Below are 18,215 nucleotides of genomic sequence, written 5' to 3'. Positions count from 1 at the left end.
ACTGGTTAGTGTTAGGTCAGAGGTTGGACTAGGTGATCTTGGAGGTCTCTTCCAACCTAGATGATTCTGTGATTCTGTGAATAAAAGATCTGTCCTTGGTTCTTTAGAGATTTCCCATCTCTCGCTCTCTCTTTCTCCACCTCTTCATCCCATACCAATACCATTACCACTAACAGGTCAACACAGCTACAGACAGGTAAGGTCAGTCTTTTTTGGTCACCAATGAAAAGAGGCAAACTGCCATTCTAATAGTGAGGGGCATTCAGTCTCTGGTTGGAAAAAGTTTCAGGGAAAAGCCTGTTTCAGTGGAATTACTCTGAATTCTTGCACTCTAAATTGAAGGAAAAACAAAACAAAACAAATCAGGACAGGACTATATTATTATGTCCTTCACTTGAAAAAAAAAAAAAAAAAAGAGTTTGTCAAGAAAAGAAGTGGCTAACTGAAATGTACTTGAAGAGTCCCATCGCTGAGGAAATGAGTCAGATCATGCTTCTATATTCTCACCTTACACCCCCAACAAGTAGGAATTCAGTTTTGTTGTATCCTCAATACACTGTGTATCTCCAACAAAGATGCTTGTCATTCCATCTCAGACCAATTTTCTTAAGTCCCTACACTTGGTGGGATTGATAAAAGGAGGACAATTTCTATGCTAAAAATTAATGAAAGCAAAGAATTTCATCTGAGGATTAGGAAGAACTTGTGGTTTCACGCAGCTGCTGTACCTGGAGACACTGATTTAGCAAAAAACTCCACAGAAATTCATAGCTGAAAGTGTGGTATGGAAGACCAAGTCATTTCTCACCTGCAACCTGGCAGTTAATGGTAACATTTGCTCTCTGGATTGTTTTCACCGTGCTTCCAATATCAACAGTGACAGCAGATAACTCAGTGTTGATAACCGTAGCTCTTGATGCCTTTATTAGTGGCTTTCCTGTATAAAAGAAGCATAAGAGTTTATCAGACCCTGAACACTTGACTCACACAGGACAGCTGGACTTGTATACTCCATATGAATGTAGCTATATAGGGCAGGTGGATAAGGGAAAACAGAGAAGTATGTGACCATCTGCTCTTTATAATATTATAATGGCACTGCATTCTATGGGAAAAGCTGTCTTCAGAGAAAAAAAAAAAAAAAGAAAGGGTACTTAGTGCAGAGGCAGAACAGCATTAAAGACATGTGGACACATATGAGAACCAGCTGAATAAATAAACAGCAGTACAATTGGAACTGCAGCGTGATGTTTGCCTAATACTGTAACCAAAACACCACCCTTTGCCAAAGGCCAAACACAGCACAAAGACGCCTGGGTGATGGCTACACACACATTAGCAGTGCTGGATTTTTGGAGCAACATCCAAACTATTTCTATACATCAATTATATTTACTTTAACCTGTGGTGGAACCAATGGCACTGGGAAGACTTGACCAAAAAAAAAAACAACAAAGTTTTATCATAATGGCTGGTATAAGAAGACAAGCAAGATCTTCTCCATCAAATTACCAGTTTGCTCTATCTAAAGCCTGCAGTAACAGTTTTATGCATTGTATATCTCTAAAAAAGATACCTGCTTCACCTGCAAAAAACATTTCAGATTGTTTTCAGTGTGCTTCTGACACTGGTAACTGTGAACAAGTGGGTCAAGGTGTTGCCTTGCTGTTGTGCCTGTCTGTGGGGAGTTAGCTATGGTGACGCCATCAATGACTAGAAGACTTATATAGCTTATACTGTAGGTGCACTGTAAAGGCATGCCAATATGACAAAAAACTCAAGAGATACCCAGGCTTATCTCTAAGAGAGGGGAATGAAGTAGCAGAGGTGGCATACTTGTGTTAAGGCAACCCTCTCTCCCATCCAAAATGCTTTGCAGGAAGGATGTTGGCAGAAGGGGAACAGCATGACAACATTGTTTTAAATTGTGCAGAGCTGTGCTATTTTTGTCTCAGTGCTGTATTTTCAAATTCATCTTTATCCAAAAATCTAGAAACACATTTTCCCCCTTTTAAATAGATGATCAGATACAAAATGGGATCAAAAGGTTTCATTTGACTCTAGAAGTTGGAGGTTTAATGCTAATGTCTCCCCCAGGTTTCATTTATCCATTAATTTGGAGGTAAGCAAGGAAGAAAAGCTGGAGATGAGGAAAAGAATTTGGTTTCAATATCAGGCAGAGTCCTGAAGGTTTAATTCAGCCTAAAGTATATATATATATTTTTTCCATAGAGCCATAGTTCCAGGACTTTTAAAAGATGCTTTTCACTTGGAATTCCTGTCATATCAGTATATATATATATATGTACATATTTTACTTTCTGTGTCTTTAATGATTAAGAATAGTAAAGTAAAATATTACATTTTATTGCTGAAATATTTCCAAAAGTTTTGATGTCTAAACCATAAAGGAAGAAAAATTCTCCAGTTATTCTCCAGTTATCCATCAGCCTTTTTTCTTTTTTTTTTCCTGATTGTGTTCCACAATCTCATCAAAAGATTAAAAGTCTGTTAGCTGCTTAACCAATAAAAGAGTATCAAACTATTGAGAAAAATGGAAATACAGTCCACTGCTATTCTTCCATGCATGTGCTAAACTAATCAGTACATTCTTCAACAAACTAAGGTTTCAGCCCCAGTCCTGATTCATCTAAAGGTGGTCTCAGCTTTCCAATTTTTCTTTGAAAAAGTACTCCCATTATGCCAAAACGTTTGTGTTTTGTTCCAAAAACTACTCTGTATCTCATTTTGATGTTTATGGCCTAATTTTATAAGATGTTCAGCTCTTTACCTTGGATGGGAGATGAAAATGTATAGCAGCTCTTAAGCAGAGTTCAGCTCAAGTCTGGGATGCATGAATATTAATTCATCTAAGAAAGTTAAACTACAGCTTTGACAATTATAATACATGTAGAAAAGCTATTTGTCTTCCTCTGCCACAGCAGCAGAAGACAGTGAGAAGGCTGTGTATCATCAGGGAGGCTGAGGAGGAGTTAGCTGGATCTAGCACAGTCTGCAGTGGACCTGCAGCCGACTGCCAAAGAGCCTGAAACTCTCTCACCTGCACTTGCTGAAGAGAGGGGGGCCAATAAAGAAGGAGAGCAGAAGCTGGCAACAACAAGGACCAGCAGGAGCAAAAATCTTCCCCCAAGGCCTGAGGTGCCCTTACAGAACCGCTTCACCCCTCTGCAGACTGAAAAGAGAAGACCCATTGCTGGATGAGTGGAGCTGAGTAAGACAGCCCAGTCTGCTCCCTGCATAACAAGCAATGCAACTAGGAAAAGAAGATCATAGAATCATAGAATCATAGAATACCCTGAGTTGGAAGGGACCCTTAAGGATCATCAAGTCCAACTCTTGACACCGCACAGGTCTACCCAAAAGTTCAGACCATGTGACTAAGTGCACAGTCCAATCTCTTCTTAAATTCAGACAGGCTCGGTGCAGTGACCACTTCCCTGGGGAGCCTGTTCCAGTGTGCAACCACCCTCTCTGTGAAGAACTCCCTCCTGATGTCAAGCCTAAATTTCCCCTGCCTCAGCTTAACCCCATTCCCGCGGGTCCTGTCACTGGTGTTAATGGAGAAAAGGTCTCCTGCCTCTCGACACCCCCTTACGAGGAAGTTGTAGACTGCAATGAGGTCTCCCCTCAGCCTCCTCTTCTCCAGACTGAACAGGCCCAGTGCCCTCAGCCGTTCCTCGTACGTCTTCCCCTCCAGGCCTTTCACCATCTTCGTAGCCCTCCTCTGGACACTCTCCAACAGTTTCATGTCCTTTTTATACTGTGATGCCCAGAACTGCACACAGTACTCGAGGTGAGGTGGCACCAGCACAGAGTAGAGAGGGACAATCACCTCCCTTGACCTACTAGCGATGCCGTGCTTGATGCACCCCAGGACACGGTTGGCCCTCCTGGCTGCCAGGGCACACTGCCGGCTCATATTCAACTTGCTGTCTACCACGACCCCCAGATCCCTCTCTTCTAGGCTGCTCTCCAGCGTCTCATCGCCCAGTCTGTACGTGCAGCCAGGGTTTCCCCGTCCCAGGTGCAGGACCCGGCACTTGCTCTTATTGAACTTCATGCGGTTGGCGATCGCCCAGCTCTCCAACCTATCCAGATCCCTCTGCAAAGCCTTTCCACCCTCATTTGAGTCCACAACTCCTCCAAGTTTGGTGTCATCAGCAAACTTGCTCAAAATACCTTCTATTCCTACATCCAGATCGTTTATAAAAATATTGAAAAGTACCAGCCCTAAAATGGAGCCTTGAGGGACCCCACCGGTGACCGCCCGCCAGCCTGACGCAGCCCCATTCACCATAACCCTTTGGGCCCTGCCCGTTAGCCAATTGCTCACCCATCGTATGATGTTTTTATTTAGCTGTATGCTGGACATTTTGTCCAGTAGGATCCTATGGGAAACCGTGTCAAAAGCCTTGCTGAAGTCCAAAAAAATCACATCAGCTGGTTTCCCTTGGTCCACCATACGGGTGATCTTATCATAAAAGGAAATCAGGTTAGTTAGGCAGGACCTACCCTTCACAAACCCATGCTGGCTGGGACCAATGACTGCTTTGTCCCCCAGGTGCGCCTCAATACGTTCGAGAACCATATTCTCCATGATTTTACCAGGCACTGACGTGAGACTGACAGGCCTGTAATTGCTAGGGTCTTCTTTCTGACCCTTCTTGAAAATCCGCACAATATTTGCCAGCTTCCAGTCTACCGGGACCTCTCCAGATTCCCAGGATCGTTGAAAAATAATTGAGAGAGGTTCCGCGATGACGTCCGCCAGCTCTTTCAGCACCCGGGGATGAATCCCATCCGGACCCATGGACTTGTAGGGATCCAGGTGGAGTAGCAAATCCCGCACACGTTCAGGGTCGGTTGGGAGTTTGTAATCCCCACCGTCCTGGTCCTCCAGCTCAGGGCACCCTGGGTCCCGAAGCCCATCATCGGCATTGAAGACAGAGGCAAAGAAGGCGTTAAGCGTCTCTGCTTTGCCTATGTAATTGTCTGTGAGGAGACCTTCCCTATCAAGGAGCGGCCCTATGTATTCTTTAGTTCTCCTTTTTCCATTCACATATCTAAAAAAACCCTTTTTATTTTCTCTCACAGACACAGCCAGCTTCAACTCTAGGTGTGCTTTAGCCACACGAATTTTCTCCCTACAAACATGAGTGGTAGTTGTAGGAGTCTTTCTCCTGAGAGGTACAGAGGTGCTGATCTGACCGCCTGCTGGATCTGCTCTTGAAAGAAGTCTGCTGCTTACCAGGGGCTTGCATTATGGGTGTTACCAACAGACTACCAAATACAGACAAATGACTATTATCCTGTCAGACTGAGGTGCAAGAAGTAAATGCACAGGCAGTTGAAGCAATGACATGTGGCCTGGGAAGAGTACAGAGATACTGTCTGGATGTGCAGGGATGGGATCAGAAAAACCACGACACAGATGGAAATAAGCATTTCAAGGGATACAAAAAATAACAAGAGGGGATTCTATGGGTTCTTGGACCAGAAAAGAAGGCCAAGGAGAGTGTGTGCCCCCTAACAGATGAGCAGAGGGCCCTCTCTGAGGTGCTCAGCAACACGCTTCATTGGGTTAGAAACTGGCTGGATAGCTGGGCCCAAAGAATCGTAGTGAATGGAGTCAAATCCAGTTGGAGGCCAGTCACTAGTGGCGTCCCCCAGGGCTCGGTGCTGGGGCCAGTTCTCTTTAATATCTTCATTGATGATCTGGATGAGGGGATTGAGTGCACCCTCAGTAAGTTTGCAGATGATACCAAGTTAGGTGCGTGTGTCGATCTGCTCGAGGGTAGGAAGGCTCTGCAGGAGGATCTGGATAGGCTGCACCGATGGGCTGAGGTCAACTGCATGAAATTCAACAAGGCCAAGTGCCAGGTCCTGCACCTGTGGTGCAGTAACCCCAAGCAGAGCTACAGACTGGGAGAGGAATAGTTGGAAAGCTGCCTGGTGGAGAAGGACCTGGGAGTTGGTGGATAGTCGGCTGAATATGAGCCAGCAGTGTGCTCAGGTGGCCAAGAAGGCCAACGGCATCCTGGCTTGTATCAGAAACAGTGTGGCCAGCAGGGCTAGGGAGGTGATCGTCCCCCTGTACTCGGCTCTGGTGAGGCCGCGCCTTGTGTGCTGTGTTCAGTTTTGGGCCCCTTGCTACAAGAAGGACATCGAGGTGCTCGAGCGAGTCCAGAAGGGCAACGAAGCTAGTGAGGGGCCTGGAGAACAAGTCCTACGAGAAGTGGCTGAGGGAGCTGGGATTGTTCAGCCTGGAGAAAAGGAGGCTCAGGGGTGACCTTTTTGCTCTCTACAGGTACCTTAAAGGAGGCAGTAGCGAGGTGGAGGTTGGTCTGTTCTCCCACATGCCTGGTGACAGGACAAGGGGGAATGGGCTTAAGTTGTGCCAGGGGAGGTTTAGGTTGGATGTTAGGAAGAACTTCTTTACCGAAAGGGTTGTTAGGCACTGGAATGGGCTGCCCAATGGTACTGGGTCTGGCTGAAGTGGTGGAGTCACCATCCCTGGAGGTCTTTAAAAGACATTTAGATATAGAGCTTAGTGATATGGTTTAGTAGAGGACTGTTGGTGTTAGGTCAGAGGTTGGACTCAATGATCTTGAGGTCTCTTTCAACCTAGAAATTCTGTGATTCTGTGATTCTTTGCTTCAGTCTTCACTGGTGGTCAGGCTTCCCACATCTCTTGTTTCCCTGAACCCGTAGGTGAGGGCTGGGGGAGCAAAGTCCCTCCCACTGTAAGTGAAGAGCAAGTTTGAGACCTTCTCATGAAAGTGAACAGGTACAAGTTCATGGGACCTGATGAAATGCATCCCAGAGTCCTGAGGGAACTGGCTGATAGAGTTGCCAAGCCTCTCTCCATCTTATTTCAAAAGTCATGGCAGCCAGGTGAAATCTCTGGTGACTGGAAAAGGGGAAATATCACTTCCTTTTTTAAAAAGGGCAGAAATGAGGACCTGGGGAACTACAGACCAGTGAGCCTCACCTCTGTGCCTGGAAAGGTTATGGAACAGATCCTCCTGTAAATAATGTCAAAGCACCCTGGGGCAGATGTTTTACAAAAAGCTCAACATGAGCTAGCACCGTGTGTGCCTGCAGCCCAGACATCCAACTGTATCATGGGCTTCATCAAAAGCCGTGTTGCCAGCAGGTCAAGGGAGGTGATTCTCCCAATCTGCTCTGCTATTCTGATATGCCACCTGGAGCCCTGCATTCAGCTCTGTCCTCCCCTGCACAAGAAGAACATGGATCTATTACAATGAGTCCAGAGGATGGTCATGAAGATGATCAGAGGGCTGGAGCATCTCTCTTATGAAGACAGGCTGAGGGAGTTGGGGTTGTTCAGCCTGGAGAAGAGAAGGCTACAGGGAGACCTTATAAGAGAAGGCTACAGGGAGGCCTGCCAGTACCTAAAGGGGGCCAACAAGAAAGTGGGAGAGGGACTCTTTGTCAGGGAATGGAGTGATAGCACAAGGGGGAATAGCTTTAAACTAAGAGAGGAGAGTTTTAGATTAGATGTAAGGAGGAAATTCTTTCTTAAGAGGATGGTGAGGCACTGGCACAGGCTGCCCAGAGAAGCTGTGGATGCCCCCTCCCTGGAAGTGTTCAAGACCAGGCTGGATGGGGCGTTGGGCAACCTGGTCTGGTGGGAGGTATCCCTGGCCATGACAGGGGGGTTAGAAATAGATGATCTTTAAGGTCCCTTCCAACCCAAACCATTCTATGATTCTGTATATACATAATGCCCAGGTTATTTTTCTATAGCTTCACATGAACTTGTCTCCAAAAATTACCTCATGCAAAGACTACTATTTTTAAAATGACTGGAGCAACATGGACAGGATAACAGTTTTGACTGACCATTTTTTGTCTTCATCTTCGGTTTCTTACTGGTGCGACACAAGCAGTTTACTGTGGAGTTGCTCCTTGTAAAACACCACAGTGCTTTAGCAGCAGCACCATTGCCCTGCTATTCTGGCTTCAGCTAAGATATCCTGACCTACAGTAGTGCAAAAAGGATCACTACCTGGGTTGTCTACATGTGGTAAGTAGCTCTTCCTTTTCTACCCTGCAAGATTCAGATGTTCTTTTTCTATGGGGCAGACAAGGTCTCCTTCTTGTTGGTGTGTTGATCATGAGAGCTTCACTTCTGGCCATTGATGCATACTTATATTGTCTTTATGCTTATCTGGCCCCAGATTCTCTATTTGCTAACAATAACAACAAAAATCAAGCTCATTAACAACTATTTCTCCCTCTGAACATACATGGATACAGGTGATTGTCATGGCCTGCACATTGGAGCCACTCAAATGCTTTCACATTCTTCAGAGGGAACAGTGAAATGGAGAGGTCTGAACAATCAATAAGTTTTCTAGCATTCCTGATCATAGAATCATAAAGGTTGGAAGGGACCTTCAAGGTCATCTGGTCCAACCATCTCACTACTACCAATGTCACCCACTAAACCACGTCCCTAGGTGTCAGGTGTGTCTCCTTTTAGCTTTGTAATAAATAGGATCCTGCTTCTCCAAAACCTCTATGTCTTGTCACAGTCCTTAACTGTAACTCCCTTCTCTTCCTTTGTCTTTACCCAATTGTCTCTCATTCATGTTTGTTGTTGTGTGCCTCTCCTACTAATCCAGATGTGGTTGTGAGCCTGCTGACTCTGCCTACCAATCTACTTTAAAGAAACTGGATTCATGCGTCACTTCTGATTTTCCTTGAGTTACATTTGGGTGTGATTTCTTTGTAACTGAAATCTAAACATACAAAGTATATTTAGTCTGCTGTAGAACTGAACTGTTATTAGAGAAATATAAGTATAGAAGTTAATATATTCTGAACCTCTGTTTGACAGTGATGGAGAGTGCCAGCTATGCAGGTGTCACAGTGGATCAAACACAATACAGAGCCCAGTCATACATGGGACTAGTTCTTCATCTCTGGTATTTTGTAGACTTCTTTAACTTTCAGTCAAGTAAGTTCTTGGATCAGTCTGTCAGATTTGAAAAGACCAGCAATAGTTTTAAAACAAGGCATACAAATTGGAGAGCTTGAACTGCACTGCCCATAAGTGAGAATAATGAGCATATGCGGTTTCTTGAGAGTGCGTTTCAGTTTTAGCAAGTGAGAAAAAGTACTGATCACTTGCCTAAAGACACAAATGTCATGAACTGTCTGTGAAAATTGGGCTATGCCTCAGGGATTTCCAAAACACATTCCCTGAACTTTCACTGACTTGTACCTTTGTCAAACCACCTTCCCCAACCACCTTCCAGATCCAGCTGTTATCCCGCAGACTATTTCTCTCCAGAAACACACAAGTGGCAGGCACCATTGTGCAATCATGGACAGTGAACCATTACCTGCTAGAGTGACAGCAATGGACACAGAGTCAGATCCCAGAGCATTAGATGCATTGCAAGCATAGAAACCCACATCAGCCTCCACAGGCGCTAGAATCTGCAAGGAGTCATCAGGCTGAAGAAGCATCCTGGAGTAAAGCAGAAAGAAGGAGATAGAGGTCTCTTAATTGGTGTGAGTATGAATATATTTACTAGGATTTTTACAGATTTAGGTGATCTTTAATTTGTTTATTTATTTTTAAAGTTCAGGGCCTAAGGTTATATTTGAAAGTCTATTACAAAGTTCAAAGACTTACATAGTGACTGTAAGTGGTGGTTATTTAAACTATATTTTAATCTAGTTCCCATTTCTGCTAATGTTGCTATGTGTATTAGAGAATGATTTCCCCGCATCTAGAACATCGTCTATGGCAAGTAAAACCTATTCCTTTGCTTTGTCAGTTCCTATGTGATGTCGTCAAATGACTAGCCTAGCTTCTGCCTCCCAGTTCTGCAAAGCAGAAGCAACAACAGCAAAGAAAAAGACATTGCATATAAAAGTCATAAAACCTGCTGAAGCTGGGCAGAAAGAAGTGAAGTGTCTCATAGGCTGAGTGTCAGAGCTTGAAATAGACTCCAGATTCTTAGATTACTAGGCAGTTTGTGCAAACTTAGTTTTGTTGCTCCCCTAGTAGTCAGTGAAGACAGAAAAGAATACTCAGCTCCTCCTTGGGCTGAGTCAACCATCTCTGCCAATAGGAAGAGCTGACCGTGATCTCAGTGCACTGCCCACAGTTAGATGGGATGAATACAGCCTTAACACTCTGATGTTTCTGTTCATAAACAATTAATTTTTATGGTGGCGTAACTCCATCAGTTCATGTTCATGTATCCTCATTTTCTGCATGGTGTATTTCATTGTTAGTGTTCCTCTCTTAAATTTTTTAGCTGAAACTGATGAAAAAACCTAAAGACAAATTATTTTTCTCATCAGAAACTTTCAGCAGCTGTTCTACGTAAAATTCTTAGCTGGGGCTGTCATTGGCCTCCAAGGTGAAAGTAAGGGAGGGATATGCCTGTCAAACACTTGCTAAAAAAGTCTGCTTTCAGATACTGGAATTGATGAGTTCCTTTCCCTCATCCCCTTGACTGAGAACTGTTGTCTCATGGGCTTTAAATCAGAAGAAGAATTCTTTCAAAACACTGTGGGTGGTAGCTGTCTAAAACAAACCACATTAGGGCCAGCCATCAAAATATATTATAGAAAAGATTGAGTTGAATTTCTTTTTTTGACCCTTTTAAAGTAATAATAATAATAATTAATAATTAAAGGAGAGAGCTGTCTTATGTCAAAGGAATTTTGCAAGTGCCTAGTAAAATGCATATTTACAAAACAATCATTAATCATCTTTAAACTGCATCTTTGCTTGCATAGCAAAAAAGAAAACAAAAACCCCATGAAACCAAAGCAAGCAACAACAACAAAAAAATCAAAACCACACCCACACTCAAAAAACAAAAGAAAACAAAAAACCTCTACCCACCAACCATGAAAAGAGTGCTTAGAAGAATCTCTTCTGCACTTCTGAGTTTAAGGTTCTTTTAATTTTTACCACTTAGCAGGGCAGATTTCTAGTTAGCTGCTGCTAACAATGCTAGCACCCAGAAAATTTATTTACTTACAAAACTTCTTTCAGCATGAATCAATATCATGCATAAATTTGTTTTAGGACTGACTTACTCAGTCTCTACATGGAATTCATTAGAGCTTCAGAATTTGGCCCAGTTATACCAGCACATAATAGTTAAAACTATGTGTATACTGCTTGCATGTGTGTTAATACAGTATATGGGCTGATCAGTCAGTCCAACATCAAATATGCGTGCACATTAAAAAAAATGCTTTTAGAAATGTTTTGGTCACCTTCAGGTTGAGAAAAGAGCTTTCTTAATATTATAACATGTAAAACACAAAAAATCATAATTTGTTTGCTCTTAATCTTTTTTTTTTTTTTCCTTTTTCTTTTTTTTTTCTTTTAGGAATAGGCCAGGTAACTAATTTTAGAAATAAAAATTGCAACATAGATCCATCATCTCACCTTTTCATTTCACCTTTTAATGTCCTTCTCTAGGAAGCAAAAATCCTCTTCTCAATAATTCTATTATTTGTGTGTCACAATTTGGCATAGCTGCTTTTCTTGAAAGTAGATACTTCATTATCCACTTTTGTATAGAAAGATTTTGGCTGGATTCCCTATTTGCTCATAGATTACTATTTTTGCTAGGTTTTGAGTTGCTTGTCAGCAGTGAAAAAAAATACCATCTGTAGTAATTTCTTCTGTCACCAACATGTCTTCAGAATCTCATTTATGGACTTAAAATAATACAGCTTAATGTTTAATCAGCCTCATCTCAGTTACTTCATACTGCATTGTCTCCAAGACACAAATATATTTTACATGACCTAGATCTGTGACTAATTCAGTGACTAATTCAGATTGGTGACTAAACACCTACCACAGACTCTGTAGCATCCACTGTTTAGAGTCTGCTTCATGTCTGCTAAGAAAATACATTGCCATTTTAGAAAAGTTGAATTATCAAGTACTGAAGGGTTTCCACTGATGAAAGTCACAGCATACTTGGAAAAAAAGATATTTGTTGACCTTCTTATCGAATAAAGCATAAAATCCTCAACAAATTTCATGTTTAAAATTTCTTTCTAGAGAAGTGAGTTTGTGGTTGTTGTTGTTGTTAATTAATTAATTAATTAATTAATATATATTTTTTTATGAAGCATTTTTCAGCATTTATAGAACTCTCCAGACTTTGGGATGGATATTGGCAGGCTCTGAAACTGCACTCAGAATCCATGTTGGTATCAACCCAACATTTTAACTTTAGAATAGAATAGGAAAATTGATGTTAAATATGCATTCAAGTTGAACATATAAATACAAGTCAAAGATCTTTTACTTCAACCACACAGATATTTTCAAATTCTGCAGCTTTTTGTATCATTTAATTTCATTCTACTGATAACTAAAAGCAAACATTTTTGTTAGGCCTGTGTTATATTTTGTTGTAACAGTACACAGACTGGGGCTAAACAAATTCATTTTTTTTGCAAGTAGAGCTACAGAGCAGTAGACATAAATGCTTTTCAGTGGATAACATTGCTCATGGAAATAGGCAATAGAAAGCCATTCATTTTTATGACACCTTTCTATGATGTCCATGGCACGATGACAACATCCAGACTACACCCACAGCAAAGACATGTGAAAGTGACTTTATACCAATATTTGGTAATAGACAATTCAAATAGCCATCACCCAACCTAAACCCAATCGTTTACACTTTAAAAATACAAAACACATATATCCAGTCTTAGCATACTTAATAGGGCATGAGTTGGACTGCAGCATGACTCTTTTGACTCCCCTCATTGAAAGCACTGCTCTGCCATACTGGTAGAGGAAGGCACATCTGTATTTTATTCCCAGTAAGACAGAGGTGGGGCGGAAAACTGCTTATTTTTTTACTTTTTTTTTTTTTAATTTTTTAAATGTATTTTATTTTAATTTTTAATTTTTATTTATTTATTTATTTATTTATTTTCATTCAAAGGTTGGCAAAGAAAAAAAAAAAACAAACCAAACCAAAACAACAACAACAAAACAAAACAAAACAAACAAACAAATCAAACCAAACAAAACCAAACCAAACCAAACCAAACAAACAAACAAAAAAAAACTATGGAGCTGAAAGACAGCTCAAGCATACCACACACAGATGACCTTGCAGTTTACAGCAATACACTGGGAGACTACTTAAACCATGGCTTTCATTTACACAGCTGACTGGCAACCAGCAAAAGCATTTTGAGCCAAAGCCAGAACATGGCTGTCAAGAAACCAGAAAAACATCTGCAAACCAACTTTTATATGCACCATAATTTCTTAGCTTCCATTAACTCCAAAGTTACAGATTCCAAGCATCTCTGAAGCTCAGAGCACTGCTTGTTTCCTTCCCTACCCATCGACCTGGAGGAAGCATGAATGATGAATACAGAAGGAATTTGATAGAGTGAAAATTGACTCAGCCATTAAGGAAGAGGTGTCAATGACTAATGCTGCTAATCAGCAAATAAAATGCACTTTCCTGAGTTTTTCTGACAGAAAATTTAAGCTAACACAGTTGCTTGATAATTCAGAAATACAGTATATTGTTTAAGGCCAAACTGAGTGGAAAAGAAAAGTTGGAAGCCATTATAAAGTAAAAGATGTATGTATATAATATAAACTAAAATTTCAGAAATTATAAGACTATTTTATTCTCAACTAAATGAATCTGCTGCTACACGATGACTGCTTGTGTGAGTCAAACTTGTAATTTTCTCATGAGCACAGGGGCCAGCATTAACCATACAAGGACTTCATGTAACTTCACTTCCCTTTCAAGGATGCTACAGAAATCAAAGTCATTTTAAATAGAGAAAAAAATTAATCACTTAAAGGCATAGTGCCATCAGGATGTAACCACTGGCAATGAAAATCTACATATGCAGCTTCTGGGGGGCCAAGAAGATATTTTCACAGGAGTATGGCCAAATAATGATATGATAGGCTCTAGTCTTGATTAAGACTGCATGAGATTTCTATAAGAGATACATTCGTGCTCTTAGTCTCCCCTCCCCCTTCAAAAGTCTCTACTTTTTATGTGAATGCCATGATACATAATAGCCATCACACATAGAAAGAGAGAAAAAAAACAAAAACAACCAACCAACCAACCAACCAACAACAACAACAACAAAAAACAAAAACATAAAACTTGGTACAATAGGGAAAGCAATGATTACAGAATGGTTCAGTTGCCAAAGTGAAAAAGTAGTTCACCTAATTGTGTAAGTACACAGAAAGAGTAATGTATCTTCGCCAAATCAAGACTTCACTGTCAGTCCACAGGCACCACAATAGAAATTAATTTTTACCTTGACTCTGTGTCTTCTCATTTCCAAAGCTCATCTGCTAACTACAGTCAGATGTCTTAACTGAGGTCACTGTCTTGTGCAGAAAGAGTTGCTAGCAAATCCTTGGACTGTTTTGTTGTAGCATGTCAGTTAACATGTCTGCTTCATCCACAACCTATTCTTATATACCACTTCCTCACAGAACAAGACCAAAGCATAAAATCTGAAGTACACACATGAGAAAAAATGAATGTTATCAACACAGTATTGTATGTGACTGGTATTGCAATAGTCTCTTTTTGTGTACTCTTGCACACATATAAATGGAGTGATCTGTATATAAAGGCTACCCACAGGAAAAAGGTCATTATTATTGTGGTACATTGAAAGAAGTATTTTGTTACTCAAATTCTCAGGCTACATTTAGGGGCAGACAGCTCCACACAGAGAGTTTGTACAAGTGAGGATGTAACAACTCACATTAGATGACTAATGCTTAGACATCAGTATGTTGAGGTGACTGTGATAGCTCCAATTAGCCATAAAGTATGGTTCCACAGTAATAATCAATAAAATGACCAGCATTCATTTTCAAATGAAAGTAGCCATTTCATGTTATGTCCTTCAGTACAGATACAACTTAATTAAAATACTAGGTTATCTGTAACCATCCTCAAATTCAAAAGATGTTTCCCTACTGTAGCTTTACCATAGGATATCCTGAGTTGGAATTATCAAGGATCATCAAGTCCAACTCATGGCTCCACACAGAACTATCTAAAAATTAAACCATGTGCCTGAGAGCATTGTCCAAACACTTCTTGAACTCTGACAGTCTCAGTGCTATGACCTGAGGAGCCTGTTCCAGTACCTGACCACCCTCTGGGTGCAGAACCTTTCCCTAACCCCCAGCCTGACCCTCCCCTGTCCCAGCTCCATGCCGTTCCCTCAGGTCCTGTTGCTGACCCCAGAGAGCAGAGCTCAGCACCTGCCCCTCCGCTCCCCTTGTGAGGGAGCTGTAGGCCACCATGAGGCCTCCCCTCAGCCTCTTCTTTTCTGGTCTGAGCAAAACAAGGGACCTCTGCTGCTCCTCATAACGTCTTGCCTTATAGACCCTTCACCACCTTCACTGCCCTCCTTTGGACACTCTCTAATAGTTTAATGTCCTTTTTATGTTCTTAACATGGTTTCCAGCCTCTATCAGAACATACATAGGGAATGGTGTTTATAATGCCCACCGAATTTTATTCAGGGGCATTTTTACACAGGGATACATGTGTGGAAGACAGAAGCCTCGCTACCTCCACATTCTGATACAATAACCATGTTGGAGAGACCCTGATGGAGCACTGTAAGAAATGCAGTTCATTTCTCATGCAGAAGACTCTTCACCAGGGAACTATACTGCACACTGCTTGACAGAAAACTAAATTTCAGATTTGTTCTCGGGTATCTCTGTGATCAGTCACAAAAGTGTGTATTGACATAATTCCTTTCATGAACATCCCTCTAAATTTGGAACCAGTCTAAAATAGTAAAAGAAAGAGTCACAAACTCATTCTACCCATTGAATGCATTAACTCTGAAATCTGAAGAAACACAGATATACTCAATGTTTTTATATCTAAACCAGTCTTAACAGAAGAAACCTCCACCTTCAAATAGGGAAATACACTGAAGCTCCCAGTCTCCAGACATGGAGTGGTCTGTTGACTACATTACATACATACCTATTTCAGTACTTTACAACCTCTTCTTTTCATTTACTGAAACAAAAGTAAAGCTTCTCTTTGCCATACCAGAGTGACTCGGCATTCAGACCTTGCTGCAGAGTTATAGTTTGCCACTTCACATGTGATAGCTCTACTTTCTGCTGTGAAACCAGACTACAGCAAAATGTGTTTTGGCATATACGGTTGATAGGCCTTAAAGCATGGAAACTGCAGAGTCAAAATGTTAACTGTTTTCTTAAAGTTAAGTAATTTATTTTACCTATCATTGTATTTCACCTCCTCTCCATTCTTAGCCCAGCTGATGGTGGGCTTTGGGTTTCCCACTGCTTCACAGTGAAGCAGCACACTCAGTGTGCCACTGGCTAGGACCACTGTCTGTCCCAGGTGGGTGACAACCTCTGAAGCAGAAAGCTGTTGTGCTGCTGAAATCTTTCGGAGGATGGCAGGCTTTTGATGAGGTCTGCGCAAGCTGTTTGTCATGTCCATGGAAGTGGGAAGAAGTGCTTCAGCAGATGATGTCCTCAGGGAGCTAGTAAATCCAGAAACTCGTCTGTGGAAAGGGTATTCCACAGAAGTTGAGTCAACTCTTCGCCTTGATGCTTTGAGGACAGATTCCTGATGCTCCAAGTGACTCCTAAAAATGTCATGAGCCAGCTGTACAACAAGCTGCTCAGTGTAGATATCTTTAAGCTCCTCAGGTTGCTGAGACAAATTCCTTATGATATCATCTAAACGTTTCTGCTCTGTGACCATAGTAAATGGCAGGTTATATTCCCGGCTCTGGTCTTCCTCTGAGGATATGTTTCTCTCCATGGATTCCTGGGCTTCCCAGGACTCCAGACTTTCCCCTGGCCAACCCCTGTGCTGTAGCAGCCTTGAGACAATATCATCATACCAGCTGCTAGGGTCAGCAATGTGTCCTCGCTTTTCAGCCTTGCTTCCATTGAAGAGAATCCCATTGACATGTTTCTCCTGTGTTCGCAAGGCTTCATTTAGGCTGGCCTTTCCCATGGACTCTTCCTCCCTAATGACAGTTGGCTGCCCAGGAATGAGCTTCTTGTTGCTTCCTATTAGTTTAATTACAAAACGTTCACGGGCTGGCCCTGCTATGCAGGTGTATGTCCCAGTGTCCGAAGGCTTCAAACGATGGATTTTCATGTAACCATAGGGTGCAATAGTGATGTGAGCTGAAGTGATGAGCCTCTTATCATCCTTCTCCCAAGTGATCATTGACTTCCGGAACCTCCTTGTGGGGCAGCGGAGAATAACGGAGGTTTTGGGTAGCAGGTATGCATACCCACCCACAATAAAGTGTAGCTTCTTCTGCTTCCTTGTCTGGATGTAAACTTTCTTTACGGCCACAATATGGGGACTTTGCTTATGAGTTGGCCTGTTGTGCCCTGAAATATCATTAATACCATTAGTATGTGTTACCATTAAAAAAAACAAGCAGTTTACTTTGGTGCTGGCAGTGTCTGACCCATTAGATGGTAATGGGAGAAATTGGCCACCAGCTGCTGAACGTTAAGCTGGACCAATCACAGTAAAAGGAATAACAAGACACACTTTAGGAATGCAAAAGTAGTCCTGTCCAGGGTACATACAGGAACCTAAGTGCCAGGAAGACAAACTTTATGTGAGGGGGAAAAATCCAATGGAAAGGTAGTTCTTGTTGTTAAAGTATTTAAATAAAGACTATTACTTAATAAATACATAAAAAAGAAATGTGTTTACCATCCCAAACCTCAAATGCAATGTGATCTTGCAGATCACAGCCGTAAGGAGGAGCGAAAACAATGCTAACTCAAGGAATAGCATTGAACATAACAAAACTGTCTGGAATAGGCTTAAAAATACAGGGTATATACTATTAAAGTGGAAAATTCCAGTTTCCAGATCTTTATGACAGGTATTTTTGTTACAAAACACTAAACCAAACAGCACAGGTATACTATTATTGAATACCATGCCACATTTGGCCCTACCTTTGGTTTTGAATATCACATCTTATTTTCTCCCTGACATACCCAACATTTAACAGGTTTTAGAGTTCATAATCTACTCTAAGCTAAAGCTAGGCTGCCATTCAATCTTTCACATATCCAGCTGTCTTGCTGCAAGCCAGAGAAGGGC

The 18,215-nt window shown here is 41.7% G+C and overlaps 1 protein-coding gene across 1 annotated transcript in view; it reads right to left on the bottom strand.

Annotated features, from left to right (window-relative positions):
• Positions 1–18,215, bottom strand: part of ADAMTSL1 (ADAMTS like 1) — a 100,425-nt gene that overhangs the window by 34,727 nt on the left and 47,483 nt on the right. Inside the window, exons 8-10 of the mRNA XM_068667296.1 lie at positions 16,342–17,482; positions 9,396–9,523; positions 809–937 (exon numbers count right to left, since the gene is read on the bottom strand). Of these exons, the coding sequence (XP_068523397.1) occupies positions 809–937; positions 9,396–9,523; positions 16,342–17,482 (1,398 nt within the window). The remainder of the gene's footprint in view (positions 1–808; positions 938–9,395; positions 9,524–16,341; positions 17,483–18,215) is intronic.

This window comes from Anas acuta, chromosome Z, assembly GCF_963932015.1.
Source record: "Anas acuta chromosome Z, bAnaAcu1.1, whole genome shotgun sequence".
Lineage (NCBI taxonomy): Eukaryota > Metazoa > Chordata > Aves > Anseriformes > Anatidae > Anas > Anas acuta.
This window is presented reverse-complemented; position numbering and strand designations above follow the sequence as displayed.